At 36.9% G+C, this 15,368-nt stretch overlaps 1 protein-coding gene across 1 annotated transcript; it reads left to right on the top strand.

Moving 5' to 3' along the window:
- Positions 1-9,716: 9,716 nt before the first annotated feature.
- On the top strand, positions 9,717-13,777 carry LOC133032151 (uncharacterized). The gene is made up of 4 exons (XM_061106001.1): positions 9,717-9,848; positions 10,061-10,595; positions 10,818-11,866; positions 12,251-13,777. Exons 1-4 carry the CDS (start codon positions 9,717-9,719, stop codon positions 13,775-13,777), a joined length of 3,243 nt encoding a protein of 1,080 aa, XP_060961984.1.
- The last annotated feature ends 1,591 nt before the right edge of the window (positions 13,778-15,368 follow it).

The raw sequence follows: 15,368 nt of genomic DNA, 5'->3' as shown, positions 1-15,368 counted from the left end.
AAAAGTGCGAGTATTCGAAGTTCATAATGAAGAAGATGTGAACATACAAGTGATAGGAAAGAATTTTCCAGAAAAATTCCCCTTTTTTCCTTATTTCCTCTTAGGTTTTTATTGCCCAGAACTTATCCTATTGTTTTCATGAAATTTCTACCCCAAAAGACCCAGAAGGCATGCTATTATTTAAAGAAAATACGTTAAACAGAGAAATTGTTTAGAAAAGAATCAACCTTTAATCCAAAAGCTTGATCTTCTAAACTTGATCATCACTTCAAAAAGCGACCAAGAAGGCATGCTATTATTTAAAGAAAATACATTAAACAGAGAAATTGTTTAGAAAAGAATTAACCTTTAATCCAAAAGCTTGATCTTCTAAACTTGATCATCACTTCAAAAAGCCCTTCGAACTTCGAAACAATCTTCAACCAAGGAAGAATGATTTTTTAAAAAAAAAATTAAAAAAAAAAAAGTTCTCTTGAAATTTTAGAGAGAGGAGTTGGAAACTAAAAATGGGAGGGAACATGAAGTAAATCAATTTGTATCCCAAGGGTTTAAATACGATTTAGCCTCATGCGTAAGTATCTTGACACGTGGCGTTAAAAAACCAAAAGTCACTCAATCCAACGGTTATCTTAAAACAGGTCTGCACGAATCCCTAATTAGGGTTCGATGACGTGGGACATTGGGAAAATAAAATAATAAATGCAGCTGTCATTTCAAAACCCTTGACAAGAAAACCAAGAGTCACCGTCATGTGACAGAATAACTTGTCTGTCCCTTGTGAATAGTTTCTCTATTTGACAAATAGTTGTCATCGCAAAACTAGGGACATGTGTTATAGTACGAATTTTTTGCCTAGAAATACAAGTACAGTCTCATAAATAACTAACACGTGGACCCGGTTCTCGATGGAAAAAGATGATGTGTCAATAAATAGCTCAAGTAGAGCTAACCTCGCTTGATGTAAACTTGCAAGAAGATACGATCGAGACAGGGTCTAGTCGCTTACTATGCCTCGCATAGTCAAATGAATAAGCAAGACCAAGAGGAGTTAATGTTGGTCGCACATATACCAATAATATGTGATGACCAAGTGTGCCTCTTCTGTGTAACACCCTAACTAACTTAGGCGAAATACGTGATTTTTAAACATATTGTGCAGCTCGTTGCTAATCAACGAGGTTTATGGAAAAACGTGATTAATTAAAATTTTGCTTTTTAATTAAACTTATAAACCATATTACAAAAGACTCGGGATCCCGATTATAAAATCATTTACAAAAAGATTTAACTGTTTAACCATTACATAAAAATAAAAGTCGTCTAACGACCAGTTACAAAAATTCAGCCTTGCTGTCCCGAGGATCGTACGCTCCAGGCCTAACCGCCCCGACATGTACAATCTCATAAGCTCGCTCACGGTCCATCAGCTATAGCCTTGCCTTTACCTACACATAAACGTAAACTGTGAGTCGACAGACTCAGTAAGAAAAGCATAATAATACTCATACATAATTCTAATTGTCGTGTCCAACACGATACTGAGTCCCGCTACTGCCATGTCCAACATGGTACTGAGCCACTACTGCCATGTCCAACATGGTACTGAGTTTTGAACGTTCACAGGGACGGTACTATTGACAAGTATCCTCCTGATCGGTCGAACCGGTCATACTCCGCCGTCGGTCATACTCCGGCCATGTACCGACGGGATAGGTCAATAGCACGGAACCACCAACCAAATGTCACTGATCGGTCGAACCGGTCATACTCCGGCCGTCGGTCATACTCCACTCTCGTACCGACGTGACAGGGTTGGATGGTTCGAAGCCTATATACATAACTAATGTAATCTAGCAGGCTTCCTACATGCACGCTAAACATGTAATCTACATATGCATACTGTTATACTAATCTTACCTGGATTCCGATTTCAGGTGTGCCGGTCAACCTGACTGGAACTAAAGCTGAGCGGCGGACATCGGCTCCTAAACCATAAAAATCACAACGCTATAAGTGACACGCTAAATCACTTCCCGGGGACTTACACTAGGAACTAAAAGTTTCCCTATCGATAAAAAGCATGGCAATACCCCTTAAAACATAAAAACGAGGAAAAACACGGGTTACGAAAATTCCCCAACCGTGACGGAGTTGCCCAACCGGAATTCCGGTTCTGGGAATTACTGAACCCTCATCCGGAATTCCGGTTGCACAACCGGAATTCCGGTTCCTCGCAGGAATTTTTCAAAAATTCCTAACTCAACCAAATCAAACCCAATTGGTTCCAAACCTTCCAGACCTGCTCTAAATACCCCAAAGAACAAATCTAAGGCATCAAACTAACCCAGAATTCACAGATACATAACTTGCCATTAAAGCTCAAGCTTTGAGTTCTAAACTCAAACTTGAGCAATTCCCACAAACATGCAATAAAACCAACTTAATTCTACATAATCAAGCTCAAAATAACCTCTGGAAACTCAAGCAAACATCCTCAACATCACAGCAACAAAATATAACCTTTTCTCTCAAAAATCACATATTTGCATAGAAAATTCAAAGCTTTGAACAACCTAACTAACATGCTTCAAACAGCTCAAATAACATCAATTAAACATGCTTTAAACCTCAGAAATCAACAACCAAACACAGCAATAATAACAGCCACAAAAGCATGCATTTTACTCAACTTTTCACCATTTTTTTCAAGAAAACAAAAGAGGAAAATTAAGAAACACCTACCACAAACAAGAGTTCCAAAGTGATGATGAATCTAGCTAGAAATTGATGGAAAAACCCAGCCCTTTGAATCCCATGCACCAGCCGAAATAGAGAGAGAGAATGAGAGAAAGTTCTCTTTTTCAAAGTTTTCTAATTTTTTACTAAGTGTAGAAATGAGAAAAATAAAAGAATAATGCCACATATATCATATTATTTCAGCCATCAAATAACATTTAGACATTTATTTTTTTTCCATTTAATAAACTCTCATAAGACAAAACACTAATGGGGTAAAAAGACCATTTTGCCCCTCCACCATAAAATCACATAAAAAAATCACTAAAGGGGTATTTTTGGGAAATTTTAAATTCCCGGCCATTCCCGACATTCCCAATGTCTAAAACCCGTCCCCAAACTACTAACATACTAAGTTGCGATTTCTACTGAGCCAAACGCCGAGTTCCAAAATACCGGACACCGGAAATGCAAAACATGCAAACTACTGAATTACATAACATGCATTTCAAAATTCCATAAATAACAGTAATAAATTATTTAAATAGCCATAAATAATTTCATAATTAAACATAAACAACTGCTAATTTCCAAATTAACTAAGCGGGTTTTACATTCTGCGACTAGTAAAGATCGTTTGTTTACATAGGTTTGGTCTGAATGACTAATGTGTTTGATGACTCGTCAGTGACTCACATGTTCCACGTGGTCAACACAGAATGTCTGATTATGCGATCAAAGATGAACGCAAATATTCAAAAAAAAAATAGGCCCAAGGGCCATCCTGCGAGTACAACACCATAGAGCTTGCAAGCTCGTGTGTTAGAATATGATCGAGCAACTCCTGACTTCTCAAGTTGCATACGTTGATGCACTTAATTTAAGAATGGATGAAATTGTTCTTCATTTATTCCTTAAATGATTATTTTGATTAAATATTGTCATTTAATGTAAAAACGGTTCTAAACATATCAAATATGTAATCCTAAAGGATATTTTACTTTCTATATAAATGAGTGATCCAAACTAAATAAACTAGGCTGAAATTATTATCAAAAATGTACTAAGCAGACCAAACTCTGATTGAACCACTATAAATCTCTTGCCTTCTCTTTATTTCTGCTTTCGTTTTTATCTATTTAGTAGCCTATAGTCTGAGTACTTGCTATTCTAAGCAAGTACTCCCATATCTATTTTTGAGTATTCTAACTTTATTTGAATACTTGCATAAAATTGATGTTGTTTAATTTCCTCCGACAGCAAAAAACTTCTCGTAATTTGACCCGTTTCTTTCTTCTAGGGAAGTTGCACCCCATATTGCTTCCATGAAATAGCCTTTGTTAGTTTCTGTTTGTTTTCCTACTTGTTTTCGTTTAATGAAGATTTTGAAGTCATAAAGAAAAATGAAATGCAACTCCTAGAAACGATTACTAGTACTAGTTCGAGAAAAGGCTCCCCATTAAAAATCTTATTATGGTTCTTACAATCAATACAAAATGCAAAGGTCAAAAATGTCCTAATTCATTACTTTAAATGGTAACACTAAAAAAAAAACACAATAGAATTTTTAGACTTAACGACTTGTCAAAGCTTGGACCATACAATTGACTCAATCTGGGGTTGTGATCAATTCAAAGTCTTTTTTTGTAATTTTTTTTTTATTTTCTAATTTTTGAATTGGTCTATTTCAATAGTGGCCGACCTTATAAATTTATTTTTTGGAGGACTTTTTTTGTTCAATTTTCCTTCTCTCTCGTCATTTTCAATAAAAACAATTTAGTTTTAAAAAATTCTATTTACACCCACAGGGCCACAAAATGATAATACATTTCAATATTTAATAAGTTAAATTTGAAATCATTTTTAAAAAACAATTTTAATATTTTTTAATTTTTTTTCTTATATTATTTTGTGTTAATTTTACTACTTATTTTAATTTTATTTTCATATTTTTTTAAATTATGTATATGTTTTATTTATTTTTTTATAATAAAATTTTGCATAATTTTTTATTTTAATTTTTTATATAATATTTTAAATATAATTTATTTTTAATTTAATATGTGTATTTTTTTTAAGAATTTAAATTAAAAAAATTAATATAATTAAAAATATACATTTAAAATAAAAATTATTAAAACATAAAAAAAAAATATATAAATATAAACTCCCATTTAATTTATCAATGCTAACTCATCAAATTTTAACATAATTTATTATTGGTGTTAGAGGTATTTTTGTAATTTCATTAGTTGGGTTGAGAGATATGGTTTAAATATGTGGGCTACATTCATCATTGGAAATGATTCGGTTTGGAAGCCGAAGCATTAACAATATACTCTCATTACTATATTAATAACAAGATAAATGCTAAAAGGTATCAGTGGTGCCAACTACTCTCTTACGTGTCAATATCGTTATTGGTCTAATTAAGTATTGGATCCCATATAGTTTAATATAATAGATTTTAAGAAGTATCGCTAGCTAATCGCAAGGCGACACGTCTTAAAGGTACTAGTCACTACTGGTGCCCAATAGCAATACTCTAATAACAACAATAATAATAATCTCTCACAAAAATAAATTATCAGATCAAGGGTATTTTTATTATTTCATTGTGTGTATGATTAGATAAAAAGTGAACAAAGAAACCACGAATATCTTTAACGACAGTGTTGTTTAGGGGTGTTTATCAAACCACCCGCACCGCACTGCACCGCTAAAAAATGCGGTTTAAAATTTTTTGCGGTGTGGTTTGATTTTTTTCTAAATTGCGCGGTGCAATGCGGTTTGCAGTTTTAAATTATTAATATGCAGTTCAAACCGCACCGCACATTATAAAAATACCAATTTTTTTATTTATTTAAGGAATAATTACATAAGGCACAATTTTTTGTAAAATAATTACATTTTTACATTCAAAAAATGTTTTTTTACATTTTTACGGTTTTCCAAAAAATAACACGAAAACAACATAAAATCAACAAAAAAACTACATAAAAGTAACATCAAAATAACAATAAAAAATAACATACAAATAACAAAAAATCAACAACAAATTAACAAGATTATAACATAAAAAAACCGTATTTTCTGTAAATAAAATCAAAAAAATCGTAAAAATGTTTAAAATTCCGTGAAACTGTATTTTTGTAATTTTTTTTTTTTTGTTGTTTTTATGTTTTCGTGAAATAATCTTTTTATTTAAGTCCAATATGTGAATGTTCAACTCAAAGCCCACTATTATTGTATTGTTCAAATTAATTTTTTTTTTGCGTATTTATTTTCAAGCCTTATAGTATTTTTGACGAGTATTGCTGGTGATAGTCTAAACCGCAGAAATCGCACCGTACTGTACTATTTTTTACAGTGAGGTTTCTGCGATTTTTTAGTTTTGTTGTGCGTGTAATTTAGAAAATTAGAAAAACTGCATGTACAAGTTGGTTTGAAAAAATAATTAAAAATCAGATCACCCATACTGCGAACACCCAATGATGTTTGTTACGAGGCATGAGCATTACCCTTTCTTATTAGTTTTCATATCACTTTTGATATTTATTATTGGTTTTCTTTTAATATTTTGATATTTATTATGGTTAGTTATATAAGTCCATACTCCATATCAAATTTCTACATGTTTGTTAAATTTTGGTATCAAGTTAAATAACTTTAAATAATTTGTCAGATTTTGTATTTCTTTTATATTTTGTTTGGAGTGATACAACAAAAGTTTCTATATAAATTAGTGAAATTTTTTGTAGTTTATATTTTAGTTACATATGTTACTACTTCTATATAAACCTAGAACTTTGTTTGATGTTAACAATAGTTGTAACAAATTTTGGTAAGATATGCATGTTGCTTTTATAGTACTAAATCAGGTACGTAGTGAAATAAGTGTTTTTATTATTATCTCACCATACGTCTAAGATCCCTATATGTATATATATTAAATTTGAAAGTGAAAACATGAAAAGATTATTTACTTCTTGAACTCTATCGATGTATTCTTGAATCCTTTTGCATGTTGTATCTTGAAACGGTGACGTCAAACTCATACCTTGATCTTTTAGATCTTTCACCACACACAAGAATTGGTGTGTGTCAGTGGGATAAAAAGTGTATATGAAGTTCTTGTTTTTCTCAACACATGAGCAAGAACAATTCTATAATATTAATGGAGATAAAAGATTAATTATTTTTAAGCTTGCTTAAAAGGTACGTTAAAATTCTGTCTCAGAATTTGATTTATATTGTATATTTAATAAAAGCTTACAAATATTTTATTTGACTTATTTCTAAAATAACTAAGTCATTGGTTATGCTATCATATATTAGCGCTCATTTACCCTTTTAAACAAGGATATATAAGAGCATTCATATATAAATATAGGAGGCCAGTACTGATCCCCCAATATAGGTTAGGAATAGTGCATATATATATAAATAGGATTTGGCATGGTTTCAATGTAAAACCAGGAGCTGTAGGGGAGTGGAAGAGAGCATGGTCATCTACTGTGCTTCTCTCTCTCGTCGCGTTTCCTTGATCTCCTTGACTTTGTTCGTTTCTTCCTAGTCTGGGGTTCTTCGCTGTATGATCCTTCTGTTTCGTGTGTCTGTTTTGTTGGTTTTGTTCCCTGTGTCGTGTGTGTTTTTCTGGTTGGGGTTTCTCGTTTGTTTGTCTTCGTCTATCTGAGTCTCTCTTTTCTTTTGCTCGTGTTTCCTCGTGGGGCTGTGGTTGGGTTTGTCCATAGCTGTTGTTGGTTTGTTGCGTGTTTGTCCTTGTCTGGGGGTATTCCGTAGTGTGAGTTAGTGTGTGATAGCTTTTATTTCTTTGTTGTTTTCGTCCCTGGTGGTTGGTGGGTTTGTCGTTTGTTGTCGGCATTTATGGAGGTAGTAAATGCTTCTAGTTCTACTTCTCCTCTTAAAGGTAAGTGCCTTTCTGTTAATGATGAGTTGGTAAAGTTGGTTCCTTGCGAATCTTCTCGAAAAGCACTGTCCACTTTTTGTCTGCTGGGAAAAGTCGTGGCCCCCATGTCTGTGAGTGAAGCTAATGTAGTGGAGTTTGTGGCCAAAGCTTGGAAGTTTCCTGTGACAGTGGTGGCACTGGCTGAGGGTCCTAAATACACCAACTGTTTTGAGCTAAGTTTTGCACGTGAGGAAGATAGGAGCTGGGCGCTGGACCATGGCCCTTGGTGTATCCGTGGCTACACTTTTTTTCTACAAGTTTGGTCTTCAACCAGTGAGTCCCCTGTTTTGAGTGATATGATGCGACTATGGGTTCAGGTACACAATATTCCTCATGAATATTTTTCTATGGAAAATGGTTATTTATTAGGAGGAAAAGCTGGGAAAGTCATTTATGTGGACTTGCAAGAGAACAACCCAGCCTCTTGGAGTAAATACCTCAAGATTTTAATCGAAATAGATTTTAAAACACCTCTTTTTTCGGGTTGCTTTTTCGACTTGGACTCGGGAGTCAGGAGATGGCTCCAGTTCAAATATGAACAAGTAGGCATTTTTTGCTACTATTGTGGACGCCTGGGACATCAAAGAAGAGGTTGCAAACTTTCTTCGCCGGAGTTGGTGACTAGTGATAACGGGATCCCCTTCCCTCTGTTTGGGCCATGGTTATCCACGTCGTCAACTTACCGGGATGTGTTCTCCAGCGCCAACTCCTTTATTCCCTGTCGAGAACACCATGGGTATGCCCTTTTTGCCTCGTTCCGTCGTCCTTCCAAAGCGGTTGTTCTCGGCCATGGCGATGGTGGTTTCGGGAGATCGGTTTCCAATGCTCCCCGTGGTTCGAGACGTTCCAGGATGGTGACTAGGCGAGGCTCTCTGACCGTTGGTTCTTCCCAGCGTCCTGTGTGGGTCTCCAAATCGAAACCAGCTGGTGGTGTACCTCCGGTTGCTATATCAGGTAGAGAGGGTGCTGTTGGGTTTGAAGAAAATGAAAAGGAGACTGAACCTTTTCCTGGAATAGAACCGCCTATTTCTGAAGCTACAAAAGACCGTTACTCGATGCTTGAGCCTAATTTGAATATGTGTAGAAAAGAGGGGTTCATTTCTTTAGTGAACCGGCACCATGTTGGGCCCATTTCTGAAGGTGGGCCGATTGTTTGTAATGACCCAATTGGTGTGAAATGCTTGAACCAAGAAAATTTGAATATTGTAACTGTTGGAGATAATAGAGGGGATGTTGGGTCTGTTGCTATTGGGCCGTGTGTGAGTGAAAGTGGGCAGGCCGTCCATCATGTGGACAAAGGAAAAAGCCCAATGCTCCTTGATATTAATATGGGTAATGTTGTTAGTGGGCCATCTCTCATTAATAATGCTACTCTCTCGTGTGGACCTGCTTTGGTGGAGTCTCAGGTTTTTTCTAATCCTAACCGTGGGTTAATGGGGCCGGCTATGTTGGGTATTAATGCTAAAGGTATTGGGCCAAACTTTTCCTCTCAAGATAATGTTGGGCATGTGGAGGCTAGTTCCCATTTGCCTAATGTCTCTCATGGAGCCGTGGAGCACTCTAATGAAGAAAAAGCATTGACTCAATTTTTTAATGCTCAAGAAAGCTTATTGCATGACCTCAAACACTTTGGGAACCTTGATTTGTATGAAATACGAAAAATAGGAGGGGACATTAGGGTCCCGGCTTCCTCTGAAGTTAATGAGAGAACGACACCTTTCAAGAAAAGGAAATTTGAAGCGTCTGCCTCTCTTTGTTCTAGGCCCCATAAAGTTCCGCGCAAGTATCCAGAAGTTGTCCGTGACTTTCCCTGGGACACTAGGCAAAAAGCAAACGATTCTGATTTGGTGATTCATGACCCTTCTGAGGATAGCTCTAGCTCCCCGAGCTGCTCCGAAATATTGAAGAACGCCCTGGTTGGTTCATTTTTGATCGATGACTCTGTTTCGAGTGGGTCTTCTTACTCCCACAACCCTGTGGAGGAGAATGTCGAATCTCTTCCACAGGAGCCATGAGAGGTATTGCCTGGAACTGTAGAGGGTTGGGGCAGACCTCTACAGTTTGGGAACTGAAGTCCCTGATCTTTACCCACTCTCCGGATTTTGTTTTTCTTTCCGAGCTCAAAGTGGATGCTAATCCTCTGGTACGTACTCTTAAGTCTTTACACTTTTACTTCAATATTTGTGTTCCTTCTATTGGTAATGCGGGAGGTATTATTCTGGTTTAGAAGTCGGGTTTTAGTTTTGAATGTATCTCTTGTTCGCGGAATCATATTTCGGGGCTTGTTTATTCGGACCCCCCTCTTTCCCGTGGCTCCTTTCGTGTGTTTATGGCCCTCCCTATCTGCATGCAAAGAAAAAGTTCTGGTCTGAGTTTCTGAAATTAGGAGATAGGTTTGGTGGGCCCTGGCTTATTTTGGGTGATACCAATTTTGTCCTTTGTGATTTTGAGCGTGATGGCTCTTCTGGTCGGGATCCTTTTATTCCAATCATTTCTAATCTGATTGAGAGTAGAGGTCTTATCAATATGCATATCCAAGGGGACAACCTGACTTGGGACAATCATCGGTCTGGGAGGCACCATGTGAAATCTGCGCTGGATAAAGGCTTAGTAAATGGGGCTTGGATTAATTTATTTCCAAGGGCTATTCTCTGCTCTGCCCAAACTAGCAACTCGGACCATAGGCCGCTGTGCCTCCTCTCTGGAGGTTTGGAACCCAAATTTAAGAGATGCTTCAAATTCGAAGAAGGTTGGACCCGTGATGTTCGAAGTAATCTGGTAGTAGCCCATGCTTGGAAATCGGTCTATCATGATTGGGCCCCTGCTCGTATTTTCAAGAAGGTTGGTGCCACCAGGGTGGCCCTCCTCAATTGGAACCGATCCCAATTTGGTAAGTTGGATGTGATCATAAAAGAACTAGAACTTAAGCTTAATTCTCTTCAGAGCCTCCCGGCTGGGTCTCGGGACTGGAACCAGGAACGTGACATCCGTCGAGCTTTGAATGAAACGCTAGAAAGATAAGCGATCTACTGGAAGCATAGAGCCAGAGTGTCTTGGCTCAAGGACGGAGATAAGTTCTCTAAGTTTTTCTTCCTTACGGCTGCTATTAAAGGTAGAAGAAATGTCATTGAGAGTATCTTGAATAAAGATAATGTCTGGATCTCCAGTCGGGGAGCTATTGGGAGAGAATTTATTGATTTTTTTAAGGGTATCTTTGTCGGAGCTGATAATGGTGTGGAATACAATTGTGCTCAGCTTTTTCCACAGAAAATCTCTCAGGATGACTCGGAGGTCCTTGTTAGTTGCCCTAGTGCCGATGAAATCAAAAGAGTTCTTTTTGCCATGCATAACCATAAGGCCCCGGGTCCTGATGGGATGTCTGTTCTTTTCTATAAACATTATTGGGAGTCAGTTGGAGCTGACTTTTGTGATGCGGTCTCAGATTTTTTTATTTCAGGGAACATGCATAGAGGGATAAATGCCACAAATGTTGTTCTCATACCTAAAGTCCAAAACCCTACCCATACCAACCACTTTAGGCCCATCTCTCTGTGTAATGTGGTATACAAAGTAATCTCTAACATTATAGCGAACAGGATAAAACCTTTACTCCCTTCTCTCATTTGTCCAACTCAAGCTGCTTTTGTTCCGGGTCGGAACATCCATGATAACAATGTGATAGTCCAAGAAATCATTCACTTGTTCAACAGGAAGAAAGGCAAGGAGGTCTTCTTCGCTATAAAAATTGACCTGGTCAAAGCTTATGATAAGTTGAGCTGGCGTTTTATTGATCATGTTTTAGATTGCTATGGAATTCCCCAAAAATTCAGTCTTTGGATTTCTCAGTGTATCTCTTCTACAACGCTAAACATTTGTCTCAATGGAGGCCAGGTTGGGAGGATTAACCCTTCTTGCGGCCTTCGGCAAGGCGACCCCCTCTCCCCTTATCTTTTCATTTGGGCAGCTGAAGTTCTTTCAAGATTATTTCATGATGCCCTTGATCAGGGGTCCATTAAGGGAATTCAACTAAGTAGGGGTGGGCCGGTTCTCTCTCACATTTTCTTTGCGGATGACCTAATTCTGGTTGGTCGAGCTAATTTACTTGAGGTGAATGGCTTCTGGAGATGTTTAGAGAATTTCTGCTCGTGGTCTGGTCAACAGGTGAATAAGCTCAAAACGTCTATTTTCTTTAGTAAAAATACCCCCTTGAGCCTGCGAGAAGAAATTAAGGAAGCTTTGGGAATTGATTATCCTGAAGGCTGCATTAAATATTTGGGATTGCCCCTGTTTAGATCTAGGTAGAAAGATGTTGATTTCAATTTTATTCTTGACAATCTCACGGCAAAGCTTCAGGGATGGAAGGCAAAAACTTTATCAAAAGCAAGTCGAGCTACTCTGATAAAGTTAGTGGGCTTGTCTATGCCAATGTATGCGATGCAAACTTCGAAACTCTCTACTCGAATGGTAAACAAAATTGATGGTCTGGTCAGAGATTTTTGGTGGGGGTTTGAGAAAGGAAATCATGGGATTCATCTTAAGGCTTAGGATAAACTTTGTCTCCATGAATCTCTGGGTGGTCTTGGGTTCCGAAAAACCAAGGAGATGAATCAGGCCTTTCTGGCTAAATGGGGATGGAATATTCTCAATGGAAGTCAATCTCTGTGCTATAGAGTTCTAATTGCTAAATACCTCAAAGGGAAAGACTTCCTTAGTTGCAGGTACAAAGATTCAGATTCTTGGTTTTGGAAAAGTGTCGTGAAGGCTAATTCCATTTTGAGAAAAGGAGCTTGTAAGTTGGTTGCTAATGGTGAGAATACTAAGATCTGGGGAGATCCCTGGATTGCGCATCAGAAAGGCTTCTATCCGAAACAAATCGAGGGTACCTCTCCCAACTTGAACTGTGTGGCTGAACTTCTGTTAAATAATGGGCAGTGGGATATTCAAAAGCTGCGAGACAACTTTGACCGAGAATCGGTCTCGGACATTCTTAAAGGGGGCCATCCCTCTAGGATTGGTACAGATAGATGGGTTTGGACGCTAGAAAGTAAGGGGTGTTTCTCGACTAAATCGGCGTATTTGGCTCAAGCTTTGGAAAGAGCTCCTCACTGTGAGGTTGCCCCAAAACTCTGGAATAAGTTATGGAATAGTAAAATTTTAGAGCGTCACAAGGTTCTGTGGTGGAGTATCCTTTCGAGTGCTCTCCCTGTTAGAGCGGTGATTGGGAAAAGATTCCATATAGAGGACACTAGCTGCCCCTTATGCGGCTTGGGGGAGCAATCCTTCGAACATCTATTCCTGTCCTGTGATGTGGCTTTTCATCTTTGGCGCTCTTCTCCCTGGGGCATATTCCCAGTGTGCGACACTGGCATCCGTGTTTGGGATTGGGTCAAATTTATCTGGGATCTAAACAAAAGAGGGATCGAAGCTGATGATGTTTTCTTATATGCCTCGATTGTTGTGGATACTATTTGGAGGGTGCGAAATGAGAAGGTCCATAATAACTGTTCTCCTGACATAAAAAAGTGTATTGATAATATTTGTACTTCTTATGCAGATTCTCATGCTTCTTTGTTGCCTAGTCCCACTCCAGATCTAAAGGAAGCTTGGTCCCCTCCTCCTCCGGATTGGATTAAGCTGAATTGTGATGTCAAGGTGGGTCTAAATAGTTTGTGCATTGCTGTTGTTGCAAGGGATCATTTTGGCAGAGTGATTAGAGTTCAGACGGCTCAGGAAGATTTCTCGGATGCTCTGTGCGGAGAAGCTACGGCTTGCTGCTTAGCTGTGTCTGTTGCTTTAGATATTGGATCCAAGTTTGCGATTGTGGAGAATGACTCGAGGATGGTTATCAATGCTCTCAATGGGACGGAATCTCATTGGGCTCTTGAAAACTATGTCTCATTTTGTACTAATTCTTCTCCTTTATTTATTAGTTGTAATTTCTCTTATGTTCGTAGAACTTGTAATTTTGCCGCTCATAATGTGGCTAGATGGGCGTTTGCTCATCAGGTTTTTGGGACTATCCCGGTGTCCTCCTTACCTGACAATATATTTTGTAATGACCGAGAGGTCTAACTTATTTGAATTTATGATATAAACGCTTTTTCTCAAAAAAAATAATACAAATGTTTTATTTGATTAATTATTTAAATTAAAATTATTTATTAAATCATATTTAATTATTTTTAAATAAATAATATAATCAACTTTAATTATTGATATTACATTAGGCACACCTACACTGTGTCTGAACATAGTGTAGGTGGCAGCGCCTCCCTCTGTTTTTGTTAAGACAAGAGTTGTGTGTTTTGTCCTAACAACTTTTGTCTTTTTCTAATTTATTTAATTAATTAATTTTAAAAATAAATTATTTATTATAAAATAAATAATTATTATTTTGACAAATCAAAATAGATTTTTCCGAACTTCCATATACAACTTTTATCCTCCCCTTGACAGTGTTTCAAGGTGGTGATCTGGGAACTATGGACCTATAATTCTAAGCTCCAATAAATTAGATTATTTATTGAATCTCATTAACCAAATAATCGTGTTTATTAATTTCATGATTACTCCACTATAAATATGGAATTGAACTCTTAGTAATTATAGAATTATATTTACTGAGTTTTACTGCAGTGTTCATTGATAGAATCAATTCTAGTGATTAGCCCTTCTTATGCCGATTCATAATTAGTTTTGATCAAATTACTGTTTTACGTTTCTAACTACTTCTTTATCCTTTAGGACCGTTAATTCACTAGTGAAAGTATAATTTAGATCCAATCTAAATTTGTGCATAACTTTTTAGCTCTAGTGTTGACCTTGCATTTATCCAATGACAGTGAGTCAAATTAAAGCGATTAAGAATAATTAAACAATAAATATGAATTGAGATTAAGTAAAGAAAATACCAGAATTATAGAGGTTCAACCCCTTGATAGTGGTAATAGCCTACTCCCCTTTAGTTTGCATTGACTTGAGAGTAGAGAAGCAAGAAAGCCTTGATCTCTCTCGAAAAGCTCTTACAATGAGATCTGAGTATTTTACTCTTGAATCTAGGTTCCTCGCAGGAAACCAACAAAAATTCACAACTCAATCAATTCAAACCCAATTCAAACACAACCTTCCAGACCTGCTATTTAGACCCTAAGGAACATTTCTAAAGCATAAAAACCGAGCTTCATGCAAACAAACCAAAATCACCATTAAAGCATCAAGCTTTGAGTTCCAAACTCAAACTTGATTAAAAAACACTATCATGCATTCAAATCAGTCCCAACCTACTTAATCATGCATAATATAACCTCTGAAAACTACAACAAACATCAACAAAACAACAGCAACAGATTTCAACAACTTCTCTTTGAAAACCATAGTTTTGAGCCAAATTTCATATCTAGATAAAACCAAGTAATCACCAACCCTATCATGCTTGAATCAACATTTTAAATCATAAATAAACCTCTGAAATCAACATCAAAACACAACAGCAAGAACAACTCAAACTAAGCATGCAAACCATTCTTTTCATCAAAATTCAAGAAACTAAAAGAGCAAGATACAAGGATCTTACCAAGCACTTGAAGAACACTTAGATTGAATGAAAAAAAGCTTGAAAATCAAAAGAATCCCAGCCCTAGCACACCACACCAGCCGAGAGAGA

Source organism: Cannabis sativa, chromosome X (genome assembly GCF_029168945.1).
Source record: "Cannabis sativa cultivar Pink pepper isolate KNU-18-1 chromosome X, ASM2916894v1, whole genome shotgun sequence".
Lineage (NCBI taxonomy): Eukaryota > Viridiplantae > Streptophyta > Magnoliopsida > Rosales > Cannabaceae > Cannabis > Cannabis sativa.
This window is presented reverse-complemented; position numbering and strand designations above follow the sequence as displayed.

What these genes read in the sequence shown, in the direction of transcription:
- LOC133032151 (XM_061106001.1), top strand. Translation starts at nt 9,717, where the DNA reads ATGAGAGGTATTGCCTGGAACTGTAGAGGGTTGGGGCAGACCTCTACA. An exon ending in TTGGAACCGATCCCAATTTG is followed by an intron (nt 10,596 to 10,817) that starts GTAAGTTGGATG and finishes CTGCTATTAAAG; the next exon opens with GTAGAAGAAATGTCATTGAG. An exon ending in GCTCGTGGTCTGGTCAACAG is followed by an intron (nt 11,867 to 12,250) that starts GTGAATAAGCTC and finishes CTTAAGGCTTAG; the next exon opens with GATAAACTTTGTCTCCATGA.